Raw genomic sequence first — 14,424 nt, 5'->3', positions numbered from 1 at the left:
AAGTTATATATGGGGTAGGGGTACCTCCAGGATGCACACAACGTATAGAATAGCAGTATATAGACTATATATGGGGTTGGGTTTCCTCCAGGCTGTATAGAATAGCAGTATATAGGCGATATGCACAAGGTTGGGGCACCTTCAGGCTGCACACAATGTATAGAATAGCAGTATACAGATTATATATGAGGTTTCTCCAGGCTGCACACAACATATAGAATAGGCTATATATGGGATCAGGGTTACCTCCAGACTGAAAGTAACATACAGAATAGCCGTATATAGCGCATACGGGCTGTATAGGAGGTATATGAACTATAAATGGAGCCAGGGTGCCTCCACGCAAATTATAAAATATAGAATAGCGGTATATAGGCTATATATGAGCTGAATATAGGCTGTATATGTGATATGTGTGATTTTTATGGAGTATACAAGCTGAATATGGAGTATATGAGCTGAATACAGGCTGTATATTAGAGAATATGAGGTATATAGGCTGTTTATGGGCAGGGCCGGCCTTAGGTTTCACTGCACCCTGAGCGATACCAGAGTTAGGTGCCCCCCCCCCCCCCATCCTCTTTGCGCGCGCTGCCACTGTATATAGTATGCCCCCAGTATAGGTAGAATGCTCCCAGTGTAGGTACTATGCCCCCAGTCAACCCCCCCCCCTTCTGCGGCAGCGGGCCGGGCAGAGACTGACTCATCTGACTTCCACACTCCAGCGCCGACGTCACTCTTCTCTCCCCGCCTCCGCTCCATCTGTAGTTATAGCAGGGCTACAAGAAAATGTCCGCAGATTGTCCGCATTTGTGGACATCGGCGACCATGTTCTTGTAGTCCTGCTCTAATTACAGAGAGGATGCAGGGGGAGACAGCGGAGCGGCAAGGGACAACAGGGCGCATGCGCCCTTGAGAGCTGGCGCCCTGAGCGTCCGCTCCAGTCGCTCATATCAAAGGCCGGCCCTGTATATGGGCTGAATATAGGCTGTATATGGAGTACATAAACTGTATATGGGATATGAGGTATACAGGCTGTATATGGAGAATATGAGGTATATAGGCTGTATATGGGATATATGGACTGTACATGGGATATATGACGTATATAGGTTGTATATGGGCTGTATATGGGATAAATGGACTGTATAGGAGTTATATATAATATAAATTAGCTGAATATAGGCTGTATACAGAGTATATGAGCTGAATACTGGCTGCATATGGAGTATATAGACTGTATATGGGATATATGTGCTGTATATAGACCTTATATGTAGTATATGAGGTACATAGGCTGACCATAGACTGTATATGGGATATATGAGGTATACAGACTGCATTAGGGTTGAACATAGGCTGCATATGAGATATATGGACTGTACATGGGATATATGAGTTATATAAAGTATATAGACTGTACATGGGATATATGTGCTGTATATGGGATATATGGACTGCATATGGGATATACAGGCTGTATATGTGTTGTATATGGAGTATATAGAGTGTATATGGAGTATATGTGGTACACAAGCTGCATATGGAGGATATGTGGTACACAAGCTGCATATGGAGTATATGTGCTGTATATGGAGTATATGAGCTGTATATGGAGTATATGAGCTGTATATGGAGTATATGAGCTGTATATGGAGTATATGAGCTGTATATGGAGTATATGAGCTGTATATGGAGTATATGAGCTGTATATGGAGTATATGAGCTGTATATGGAGTATATGGGCTGTATATGGAGTATATGGGCTGTATCTGGAGTACATGAGCTGTATCTGGAGTACATGAGCTGTATCTGGAGTATATGAGCTGTATCTGGAGTACATGAGCTGTATATGGAGTACATGAGCTGTATATGGAGTACATGAGCTGTATATGGAGTACATGAGCTGTATATGGAGTACATGAGCTGTATATGGAGTACATGAGCTGTATATGGAGTACATGAGCTGTATATGGAGTACATGAGCTGTATATGGAGTACATGAGCTGTATATGGAGTACATGAGCTGTATATGGAGTACATGAGCTGTATATGGAGTACATGAGCTGTATATGGAGTACATGAGCTGTATATGGAGTACATGAGCTGTATATGGAGTATATGAGCTGTATATGGAGTATATGAGCTGCATATGGAGTATATGAGCTGCATATGGAGTATATGAGCTGCATATGGAGTATATGAGCTGCATATGGAGTATATAGGCTGTATAGGGGATATATGTGCTGTATATGGAGTGTATATGAGATATATGCGCGGTACACAGGCTGTATATGGAGTATATGTGCTGTATATGGAGTATATGCGCGGCACACAGGCTGTACATGGGATATACGTGCTGTCTATGGAGAATATGCGGCCCACAGGCTTGCTGCGGCCCCCGTACCTCCCGCACGTCCTGCAGGCACTCCAGCACGGCCAGGTTGTTGCTCCAGGCGCTCTTGGGGCACAGGCGGCTGATGTCCTCCCGGCAGGCCTCTTCCTCCATGAGGCGTATGCCGGGCAGTCTGCGGGCCGGAGAGGCGGCGGGGGGGTCGTCAGCTCGGACCCCGGGGCCCCCCAGCGCAGCGGCCAGGCCGGCCACAAGGCAGCACCACAGCCGGACACGTCCGCAGGCCGCCATCTTGCAGAGAGCCAGTCACGGAGCTCAGGCGCGGCACCGGGCAAGACTGGAGGAGCGTGCGCGTCACCACGCCGGCCGTGACGTCAGCGCGCAGGACGGGAGCTGCCCTCACACAGCATGGCCGCCGCCGCTCCGCCCGGCTCCTTCTGCTGATTGGCTCTGCGTTCCACCGCTTGGCCAATCACAGGCGAGCGCGCTACGGAAGCCGAGAGGGCTCAGTGACGCCACACAGGCAGTTGTCAGAGCTGGGAGGTGGTGACAGGTGACCAACAGGGAAACTGCTGCTGTTCATTTTTACCCCCATCTAGAGTATCAATTAAGAATTCAGGACCAAACGAATTTGCACATATCAGCACCACTCTCATTCATTCGCCAACAACTTAATTACTACTTATCACACTTAAATGATCTATATTTTGTTTTGTTTTTCCAGGAAAAATTAGGCTTTTAGTGTGTGATAACTTTGTAATTGCCTTATTTTCAATGCATTTTAAAGGGAAAAGAAGGGGGGAAACACACTATTTCTTCATTTACATGTCCTGGTCCCTCATCCTCTTCCTCTCTGATCCATTCAGCAGCTGCATACATGGCACCGGGCCACTTGCCTCCTCCCAGGGCCGGTTCTAAGCAAGGTGAACCACTTGCATCAGGCGCAGATATTACAGGGGCAGCATGTTTGTACTGTGTTTACACTAAGGCCCGGTTCACATTAGCGGTTGTTTGCCAAACGGACCGGATGACCTGACCGGATCCGGACCGGATCGGAACCGTACGGTTCTGATCCGGATCCGATCCGGATCCGGTCAGGTTGCATCAGGTGGCAATCAGGATGCGATCCGGATCCGTTTGGCAAAATATACGTAAAAAAAAAAAAAAATGTTGGGGTCTGGGAGGTCAGCAGAAGGGGGACCTGTGGAATCAGGCCCTCTGCTGTTTAGCACTCACCTCCACCTCCGACATGCTGCCAACATCCTGCCAACACCTCCAGCTCGTGCTGCTCCACTCCAAAATGCTTGCCCATGTGTCCCCAGCCAATATCGCCGCAAAAATCCGCATAGGAAGTGGGGTAGAAGATCCGGATTTCTCAGCCAGTGTGTTGTGCGGCCTCCGGTTCCCATTTGTTTGTATTGGCCGGATGGTGCAGTCCGGCTCCGCCCCGGATACGGCTGCCGGAGGGGCCGGATGAAAAAATAGCGCATGTTGGAACGGAGGCCGGAGTCCGGATCCGGCCCGGATCCGGTCCGGCTCCGGTTCTGCAGAACGGACCCATGTGAACGGACGCATAGGCTTTAATTGCTATGCCGTGCGTCCGTTCTGCAGGCGGTGCGGCTCCGGCACGGCGATTCCGGAGGGCCACCGCAAGTGTGAACCGGGCCTAACAGCATGAAGCCAGAGGAGAGCGAGGTGGAGAGGTCATCATTGGGTGAAAAGCAGCTTGTGCTGTGTGAGGAGTCTGACAGCGAGTGAGGAGGGGGAGGCAGGAGAGCAGCATTGGGGAAAAGCAGCTTGTTGCGCTGTGTGAGGAGTCTGACAGTGAGTGAGGAGGGGGAGGCAGGAGAGCATCATTGGGGAAAAGCAGCTTGTTGTGCTGTGTGAGGAATCTGACAGTGAGTGAGGAGGGGGAGGAGGCAGGAGAGCATCATTGGGGAAAAGCAGCTTGTTGTGCTGTGTGAGGAGTCTGACAGTGAGTGAGGAGGGGGAGGAGGCAGGAGAGCATCATTGGGGAAAAGCAGCTTGTTGTGCTGTGTGAGGAGTCTGACAGCGAGTGAGGAGGGGGAGGCAGGAGGTCATCATTGGGGAAAAGCAGCTTGTTGTGCTGTGTGAGGAGTCTGACAGTGATTGAGGAGGGGGGAGGCAGGAGAGCATCATTGGGGAAAAGCAGCTTGTTGTGCTGTGTGAGGAGGGGGGAGGCAGGAGAGCATCATTGGGGAAAAGCAGCTTGCTGTGCTGTGTGAGGAGTCTGACAGTGAGGGGGGAGGCAGGGGAGCATCATTGGGGAAAAGCAGCTTGTTGTGCTGTGTGAGGAGTCTGACAGTGAGTGAGGAGGGGGGAGGCAGGAGAGCATCATTGGGGAAAAGCAGCTTGCTGTGCTGTGTGAGGAGTCTGACAGTGAGTGAGGAGGTGGGGGGGGGGGGGAGGCAGGAGAGCATCATTGGGGAAAAGCAGCTTGTTGTGCTGTGTGAGGAGTCTGACAGTGAGGAGTGGGGAGGCAGGAGAGCAGCAGTGTTTCATGTGACTTGCACAGCAGAAGGGAGGAGGTGGCATTGCTATCCTGACTGAAGAGGAATGGACAGGCTGAGGGTGAGCAGTTAGTTTGTCACAGACTCACAGCCAGCCAGTGTGCTATTGTGTTGAGCTGCAGCATGTCATGTGAGAACATTAAATAAAGCAGAGTAAATGGTCGGGTGCTGTGCGTTCATTTCAAATTGGTGAAGTGCATCTGCACAAGTTTGCCTCAGTCAGCAAAAAGTCTAGAACTGGCCCCGCCTCCTCCATCGTGCGCCATAGCAGAGAGCATTCTGTGCTTGGAATGTTATGGTGCCCATACATGGTACAGTTTTTTATTTTTTTTCTATTAAATATTTCCATTCAATTATTCATTAGATGGAATATAAAGTGTTCCAAAATGTCCAATGAGATTTATTATATATCAGGATAATCGTTTTTCTTGATTAAAAAAATAAAAGGTTTCTATTCGATTCTATCGTTTTGGTCAAATAAACAGGAACGTCAAACGTTTTTATTGTACCGTGTATGGGTACCATTAGTAAAGATTGCAGCCGCGCATTCGCTGAATATTCCAACCAACAGGGAGCGCAATCAAGGGGGCACACAGCTGGGGTCAGGCAAGCACAGTAGGCCGGGAATGGCTCAGTCAGCCAGCTTTCAGAGGAGCACAGCGGCTGAATTGAGAAGAACAGGATGACTACAGGGGGTTGGAAGAAGCCCCACGTAAGTTAAACTCGATGCCTTAAGCATAGTACACACATGCAATTTTGATTGACCAATCATTGGTCAATTTTACCACCTCCCTGTAGTATGAGGACCAACAGATTTTCAATTCTATGAACAGGTTGTATAGGTAAACCCTCATACTACATGGAGGTGGTAAAATTGACCAATGATTGGTCAATCAAAATTGCATGTGTGTACTAGGCTTTAGTGTCACTTTAGCTATCCTTTAAAGAGGAACTCCAGTGAAAATAATGTAATAAAAAAAAAGTGCTTCATTTTTACAATAATTATGTATAAATGATTTATTCAGTGTTTGCCCATTGTAAAATCTTTTAAATCCCTGATTTACATTCTGACATTTATTACATGGTGACATTTTTACTGTTGGCAGGTGATGTAGCTGCTGCATGGTTTTTTGGCAGTTGGAAACTGCTATTTCCCACAATGCAACAAGGTTCACAGACAGGAAACTGCCAGGAGTACCACGGTCCTCAGTTTCTTGTGGGAGGGGTTTCACCCCAATATTAGTCATACAGCGCACCCTGATGGTCTGTTTGTGAAAAGGAATAGATTTCTCATGTAAAGGGGGGGTATCAGCTACTGATTGGGATAAAGTTCAATTCTTGGTCGGAGTTTCTCTTGAAGCCTGTCACTCTGTGGGCATTATGTAATGAAAAAAAAGGCACTAGTTTAGCTGAGGCGACCCACTGGGAAACCATAGACCAATGGCTGCTCCCTGCTTGTGACAATTTGGTCGCCTCCACTGATTTGTAAGAAATAGGGGACCCAGTGGGAAACATCACCAACAGAATAGGTTTAGTCAAGTTGCAGAAGCAGCAACCAAAGCAAGGGGGCTGTGCCCAAAAGCAACATGCAAAGGTCCTGGTGTGCAATTTTAGAGTTTCTAGTTTCCTGCTGGGTCAGCTATTTATTACATATTAGTAGTCGTGGCCAAAATGCCATAAGTAGGGATCAGCCATTGGTCTATTGCCCTATTTGCTGCACCTTTGCTGATGCCTTAACAAAAGAGCTTAAAGGGGAACTGAAGTAAGACGTATACGGAGGCTGCCATATTTATTTCCTTTTAATCAATCCTGGCAGCCCTGCTGGTCTATTTCTCTGCAGTAGTATCTGAATAACACCAGAAACAAGCATGCAGCTAGTCTTGTCAGATCTGACTTTAAAGTCCAAAACGCCTGATCTGCTGCATGCTTGTTCAGGGGCTATGGCTAATAGTATTAGAGGCAGAGGATCAGCAAGGCTGCCAGGTAACTGGTATTGCTTAAAAGAAAATAAACATGGCAGCCTCCATATACCTCTCTATTCAGTTCCCCTTTAAGAATACTGAAGATAGCTCAGGGTCCCTCCCCTTCACACCCCCAAGTGTTTATTAATATGTAAAATCATTAAAGAGACTGTAACAAAAATGTCATCCTGTTTTCTACCATCCTACAAGTTCCTAAACCTATTCTAATGTGCTCTGGCTTACTGCAGCACTTTCTACTATCACCGTCTCTGTAATAAATCAACTTATCTTTCCCCTGTCGGATTTGTCACCCTGTGTCTGGAAGGCTGCCAACTCTTCAGTGTTGTTGATCTGTTATGCACTCCCCCTCTATGCACACGTGTGTGTGTTATTTACATTAGGCAGTCTCTCTGCTCTCATCTTTTACAAGCTGGATAAATCGTCCTCGGTTAGGCTGTGAAAGGAGCTGGCTGCCTGGGCTGTCACATGCTGAGGAATTACAGACACCGGGCAGAGCTGTCTGCAGGAAGAAACAAGCAGCCTGTCACTCTTCAGTGGATGAGAGCTGCAGGTGGTAAACACACAAATGATCTATTGAGATTCAAAAGGAAGGCTGTCTGTGGTGTGCTGGGCTGTGTGTCCCCCATGGAGGCAGGTGCCCCCCCTGTAGCTGGAAGCCATCACTCACCTTCCAGGCTCCAGCGATAAGCCGCAGAAGCCACCTCTTCTCCAGCCGGCATCTCCGCTCCAAATGACGCTCAGGTCGGGTCGCGGCTTGATGGCGTCATCAAGCCGGGACCCGGCGCTGACGTCAGACGGAGCAGAGCGGAGGGGGGCGCCGATCGTCGCGGGAACGGCAGGGAGGTGAGTGGATCCTCTTTTCCCCCCCTGCCGCCGCCGCTGTCAAAGTGATCACTACGAGCCGACGGCGATCGTAGTGATCACGTGATCAGCAGCCATACGCGATGGCTGCTGATCACTGAGGGGAGATACCAGCTGTCATATGACAGCTTAATCTCCCTTCTCGGGTGCGCACGATCGTGTCGGGAGCGGTTCTTTAGCGCGGACGTTGAATCAACGTCCGGGCAGAACGGCACCACCTGCCGGACGTAGATTCAACCTACGGCGGTCCCCAATAGGTTAAAGTAAACCTGAGATGAGGGAGCGGGACAAGTTCTAATTTACTTACATAAGGCTTCCTCCAGCCAGGTCCCTCAGTTTTCTCCACGTCTGCTACTACAAATAAGATGCCTTCTAACTCCGATTTTTTACCTCTGTCTTTGGACAGTTCTGTGGCCGCTGATCAAATCACAAGAGGCGCATGTGACAAGAAATACCAGCGTTCCAAAAACAATCGGGAAGCAAGGAAAACCCTCGGTATCTCAAATAACATGGAGCTCTATTCACAAAGCATTAGCGCATTCGGTAATGCTGAAAACGGCTGATTTCACCAAACCCCCTTCCCTAATTCCAATTCACTAAACCTGTTACTGCACTGAAAAATTAGAGTTACCGACTAGTAGTGAGGTAAATTACTGACTTGTGTGCGGTAATTGCCTCAGGAAATGTCAAGAAATTGCAATTCACAAAGATTTACCCATTCGGTAAATCGGGCAAAAGTGTTCGATATTTTTTGCCAGCTCACAGCAGCCTGTCACTTTTTCCATGCTCTTCTGTGCGGTAACTTGACAGGCAGCCTTTAGGGAGAGCCAAACAGCCTTACTTCTCAGCTGATTTGATGTAAATGATTCCGGTGGGTCTTTCACTGCATCAGAGCAGAGGAAGTTGACATTTTTGGGTGCTTTTCTGCATCCATTTAGGTGTGAAAATCTGTATTCTGGCATACAGAAGAGCTCCCCCTGGTGGCTGCAGAACATCTATTCTAAAGGGAAGTTAGAGATGCACTGGAAGGAAAACCCCGAGTCATACACGCAGCTTCCCTGCCTCACCGCTGACCTGCTACAAGGGTCACTTCCTTCACTGGCTGCCAATCACACCTCATCCACCTCTCATTCAGCTTCTCCAGCCCCATCCCTCTCTGTGTGTGGTAGGGAGGGTAGAAAAAGGACGGGAGGACCCGGGAGCCCAATTTGGTTCAGTATCATAATATGGGCGAGTTAATATAAGTAATGTATGAGCCAAATATACTCACAAAGGTGGGTTGCAAAATGGCAACCACTCCAATAAGCATGTAGGGAAGTACCGTCCCCACTCGGCCTTGCGTCTAGGTATAGATGGTCGCTGCTGCTTAAAACAGTCCCCCTTCCGAGGTGGTGACCCCTGGCTCGGGGTTAAGCGTGAATGGGAGAGGGTAGGAGGCGCCCAAAGTACTCGTGACACGGCAGTAATATGAATATCTTAAACTCTTATAGGATTATCTTAGTATAAATAGTTAAGAATGGTCCTGAATAGGACCAGACGGGCACTCTAGGCTTCGAGTACTCCGATTCAGGCACGGTATTCGACCTGAGGAAGCAGGTTATACCGCGAAATGCGTTGTCAATTGTGCCAATAAAGTTTTCTCTAAAAATTCACCAATGGACTACTTATTCAGGTAGGAGCAGTCTTAACTATGTATACTAAGATATCCTCTAAGATTAAGATATTCATATTACTACCGTGTCACGAGTACTTTGGGCGCTTCCTACCCTCTACCCCTCTCTGTACTCCCTTCACTGGCTGCCAATCACACATCATCCACCTCTCCTTCAGCCCCACCCCCCCACTGTCACTCCCTTCACTGGCTGCCAATCACACATCATCCACCTCTCCTCCAGCCCCACCCCCCCACTGGCTGCCAATCACACCTCATCCACCTCTTCCAGCCCCACCCCCCCCACTGTCACTCCCATCACTGACTGCCAATCACACATCATCCACCTCTCTTCCAGCCCCACCCCCCCACTGGCTGCCAATCACACCTCATCCACCTCTTCCAGCCCCACCCCCCCCACTGTCACTCCCATCACTGACTGCCAATCACACATCATCCACATTTTACTTCTCCAGCCCCATCCCCCCCACTGTTACTCCCTTCACTGGCTGCCCATCACACCTCATCCGCCTCTCCTCCCGCATCTCCAGCCCAATCCCCCTCTGTCACTCCCTTCACTGGCTGCCTGTCACACCTCATCCACCTCTCCTCCCGCTTCTCCAGCCCTATCCCCCCCCCCCCCTGCCAGTCCCTTCACTGGCTGCCTGTCACACCTCATCCACCTCTCCTCCCGCTTCTCCAGCCCAATCCCCCTCTGTCACTCCCTTCACTGGCTGCCAGTCACACCTCATCCACCTCTCCTCCCACTTCTCCAGCCCTATCCCCCTCTGTCACTCCCTTCACTGGCTGCCAATCACACCTCATCCACCTCTCCTCCCGCTTCTCCAGTCCTATCCACCTCTGTCACTTCCTTCACTGGCTGCCAGTCACACCTCATCCCCGTCACTCCCTTCACTGGCTGCCAATCACACCTCATCCACCTCTCCTCCCGCTTCTCCAGCCCTATCCCCCTCTGTCACTCCTCTCACTGGCTGCTAATCACATCTCTTAAAATGATGCATATTTGATTCTCTGGAGGAGCACATAAAATGGCAAGGACCACCACATTCGGCTACAGGCCTTCAGTTTAACACCTGTGTATTAGGGATTTTTTTTTAGTGAATAAGGGACACAAACGCCATATTAAAACAAAGAATTCTTTATTCTAACAGGAAAAAAAATAGGAACATTACAATGTACAATTAGAATATGTACAAGTGACATAACAGTTTACAATGATATAAACAAACAGACTGGGAACAAGAAATGAGAAGTTGGCACTCCTTGCAGACAATTACCCTCTGCGGCCGAACGGGTGCTCGTGCTTGAGAACAGGACGCAGCCAGGGGTATTTAGGTTCCTCCACTGGTCATCAAAGCGACAAGGAGTGCTGATGGTCAATGAGGAGCTAATAATTCTGACTTGCATGAAAACTTAAATCAAATGTATCCTGCAATTGGGCCAATCAAAATCAGCCCAGATCAACGCTGCATACAATTTGCATGCAAGCTAAATTTAGCATCTTATTGGCTGTTTTGGGCGGTATACAAGCACCCTGCGGAATTCAAATGAAGTCTAATGACTTCACCTGTGACCACAGGCAGCGGGGAGTTACCTTACCCAGAAGTCTTGGGGGACGTCTGCGTTCCATTACGCGTCATAGGCATAAGGAAAGTTGCGTTTCATGACTCACTACCGCGCTTCCTCCTTCCGTCTTGAAAGAAAAAGTGCGGAAGTGAGGCTTGCAATGCGGGTTTTATTACGCCTATGATGTGTGATGGAACACAGACGTCCCCGAAGACTTCTGGGCAAGTTAATCCCCCTATCCCGCTGTCACACGTGAAGTCAGTAGACTTCATCTGAATTCCGTATTTGAGTAGTACTCTATTCGCAAGCCCATCCCTGGCTGTGACTGTGCCCGGGGTAATTTAACCCCAGATCCCCCAATCATGCAGCATTAAAGAGACTCCGAAGACTCGTTTTTTTAACCTGTTTTTGGCATAAAATCCTATTAAGCATAAATGCCGCAGTTAAATCGCTGCATCCCCGCGGCAGATGTGTGATTTATTACAGAGGAATGTACCTGCAGGTCGCAGATCTTGCTGCCCTGGAGAGGCAGAGCTTTGAGCTGTAGCTCTGCCTCTCCGCAATCAATCTCTGCGGTTCTCCGCTTCCTTCCTGTCCCTCTCAGTGAAAGAAGACAGAGGCAGCGATCCGCAGAGATTGACTGCGGAGGAGGCAGAGCTACAGCCTAAAGCTCTGCCTCTTCAAGGAAGTAAACCCTACGAGTCCGGGAGCTTTGCAGGGCTAATCCTCTGTAATAAATCACCCATCTGCGGCGGGGATGTGGCGATTCAACTGGGGCATTCATGCTTAAGAGGATTTTATGACAAAAACAAGTAAAAAACCACAAAAAACTTCAGAGTCTCTTTAAGACAGAGCCTAACATGACAGGCTCTTTTTCTATACTTCGGTATTTAAAAAAAAAAAAAACTTCCCATGAACCTGACAGAAGAAGCATGTAGTTGAGTAAAGGGCAACTATGAGTGTAAGAGTGTTGATTCAACGATGGCTGCCAGACATACCCTCCCTCGCCCCAAGGACCACCATCCATAATGGCAGTGGGTGACGGACTTTATGACCATCTCAAAGCAAAAACAGCATTTCAGTTTTGGAGGATACTGAAAGGTTACAACAATTACCCAATAGCTCTGTGACTCCAGTGCTGAGATTTTCAGGCGGCCCTGTGTAACCATAATCCAACCTTTCCATTGGTGCAGAGGTCAGAGTAGGATGTAGGAGAAGGCATGGCATATATAAAAGGCTCACAAGCTGGAAATGACAGAAGACCAGAGAACTAAGGGGTGGGGCTTCCGGATCGTCCGTTACAACGGGCTGTAGACAAGTTTGCATGGCTGACGTTACACACGCAAGAGGTTTTTTTTTTCAGCCAATCAGGATAATTTCTGCCAAGTCTAGCATGCACAGGTGCCCAATGCGAGCGATTCAGAACACCAGATCATCCCCAACTGAGCTCATTGCGCATCTCCTTACCCCACCCACCTGAAGCTGTTCCGACATCCCTCCACCCTTCCACGATCTGCAGTCTAGCAACACGTCTGTACAGAACTCCACCCCAAACAATAGCCTAGGGATTGAATCCTGATCCCTTCAGGCGATAATACATCCATATTACTTCTTAATCCCACTACAGGTTTATTTTATTAAAATAAAAACCTTAGTGGTGCAAAATAAAACTTTTTTTAGAAACGTGGACAGATCATGATGGCTCGAGAGGCAAGGATTATTTTTTCTTTCCCCCAATCGTCCTGTTAACGAGGCTTATGTATAGAACAGCACCTTGTAGTCACAGTCTGTGCAGTATGGCCAAACTCTCAAACACCTTATTACGCCCATTTGTAAATTTTCACAGACTTTTCCGTCAAGGTGGCCAGCAGGCTGGTTTGGTTGACCTCCATGGGACAGATGTCCACCACAGGTTGGTCGGCTTGGAGCTTCTGGACGAGGTTGCCACTTCCAGATTCCCAAAGCTGGAACAGAGAACACAGATCGGTCAGATACTCCACGATACACCGTGCTCAACTCATCAAGACCTGTCCGGTACTGATGACCATGTCTAGGAGAACGCTTGGAGGAGCATATGATCCGTTTGGTCAGATGATAGATATGCAAGTCTCTGATTAGTGATGGCCATGTCTAGGAGAACACCTGGAGGAGCATATGATCGGTTTGGTGATAGATATGCAAGTCTACGATTAGTGATGGCCAAGTCAGGGGCAGACTTACCATTCGGGCACGGACCGAGGGCCCGTGGTCCGGGGGGAGGGGGGCCCGCCGGCAGAGAACTCTGAGCAGGAGGGGAGGCAGCCAGTGAAAGAGGGCGATAGCAGCGGAGAAGGGGGGGTTGGAAGTCCCCCCCCCTTCCCTCAACTTGGGGCCCCCTTCCTGGCTCTCCCCTCTGGAACATGTAAGTGTCGCACAGCGGCTGACAGCGGACGGGGACTTACCGCTGTTACAGCCACTGGACGAGGCGCTGATCTGTGCGCCGCTAGTCTGGTCTTGAGTAGACCAGTCTAGCGGCACACAGTGGCTGTAACAGCGGTAAGTCCCCGTCCGCTGTGTGACACTTACATGTTCCGGAGGGGAGAGCCAGGAAGGGGGGGCCCCAAGGTGAGGGAAGGGGGGAAGACTCCCCCCCCCCCCCCCTTCTCCGCCACTGCCCATCGCCCTCTTTCACTGGCTGCCTCCCCTCCTGGGGACACCTATAGACCTAGCTACATATACTGGGGGCACCTATAGACCTGGCTATATTGGGGACACCTATACACCTGGCTGCATATACTGGGGATACCTATACAGCTGGATACATATACTGGGGAGACCTATAGACCTGGCTATACTGGGGAGACCTACAGACCTGGCTATACTGGGGAGACCTACAGACCTGGCTATACTGGGGAGACCTATAGACCTGGCTGCATATACTGGGGACACCTATAGACCTGGCTACATATACTGAGGGCACCTATAGACACCTGGCTATACTGGGGAGATCTATACACCTGGCTACATATACTGGGGACACCTGCAGACCTGGCTATACTGGGGACACCTATACACCTGGCTACATATACTGGGAACACCTATACAGCTGGATACATATACTGAGGACACCTATAGACCTGGCTACATATATTGGGGACACCTATCCACCTGGCTACATATACTGGGGACACCTAAAGACCTGGCTATCTATACAGGAGACACCTATAGACCTGGCTATCGGTACTGGGGACACCTATAGGTCTGGCTACCTATTCTGGCGACACCTATAGGCCTGGTTATCTTACCTGGGGACATCTATAGACCTGGTTATCTATTCTGGGGACACCTATAGACCTAGCTACTTATACTGGGGACACCTATAGACCTGGATACATGCACTGGGAAAACCTATAGACCTGGTTACTGCCACTGGGGATACCTTTTGACCTGGTTACCTATACTGGGGGCACCTATTTTGGG

General features: G+C 49.1%; 2 protein-coding genes across 9 annotated transcripts in view; both read right to left on the bottom strand.

Annotated features, from left to right (window-relative positions):
- GLG1 (golgi glycoprotein 1) overlaps nt 1-2,704 on the bottom strand; it is a 154,513-nt gene extending 151,809 nt beyond the window's left edge. For both annotated transcript variants that reach the window (XM_068260805.1, XM_068260806.1), the window contains exon 1: nt 2,408-2,704. In XM_068260805.1, the coding sequence (XP_068116906.1) occupies nt 2,408-2,644 (237 nt within the window). In that variant the 5' untranslated portion in view covers nt 2,645-2,704. The remainder of the gene's footprint in view (nt 1-2,407) is intronic.
- Nucleotides 2,705-10,549: 7,845 nt separating this feature from the next.
- The window catches only part of RFWD3 (ring finger and WD repeat domain 3), a 117,902-nt gene continuing 114,027 nt past the window's right edge, over nt 10,550-14,424 (bottom strand). For all 7 annotated transcript variants that reach the window (XM_068261725.1, XM_068261720.1, XM_068261723.1 and 4 more), the window contains exon 14: nt 10,550-12,929. In XM_068261725.1, the coding sequence (XP_068117826.1) occupies nt 12,786-12,929 (144 nt within the window). In that variant the 3' untranslated portion in view covers nt 10,550-12,785. The remainder of the gene's footprint in view (nt 12,930-14,424) is intronic.

Source organism: Hyperolius riggenbachi, chromosome 11, assembly GCF_040937935.1.
Source record: "Hyperolius riggenbachi isolate aHypRig1 chromosome 11, aHypRig1.pri, whole genome shotgun sequence".
In the NCBI taxonomy this organism is placed as follows: domain Eukaryota; kingdom Metazoa; phylum Chordata; class Amphibia; order Anura; family Hyperoliidae; genus Hyperolius; species Hyperolius riggenbachi.
This window is presented reverse-complemented; position numbering and strand designations above follow the sequence as displayed.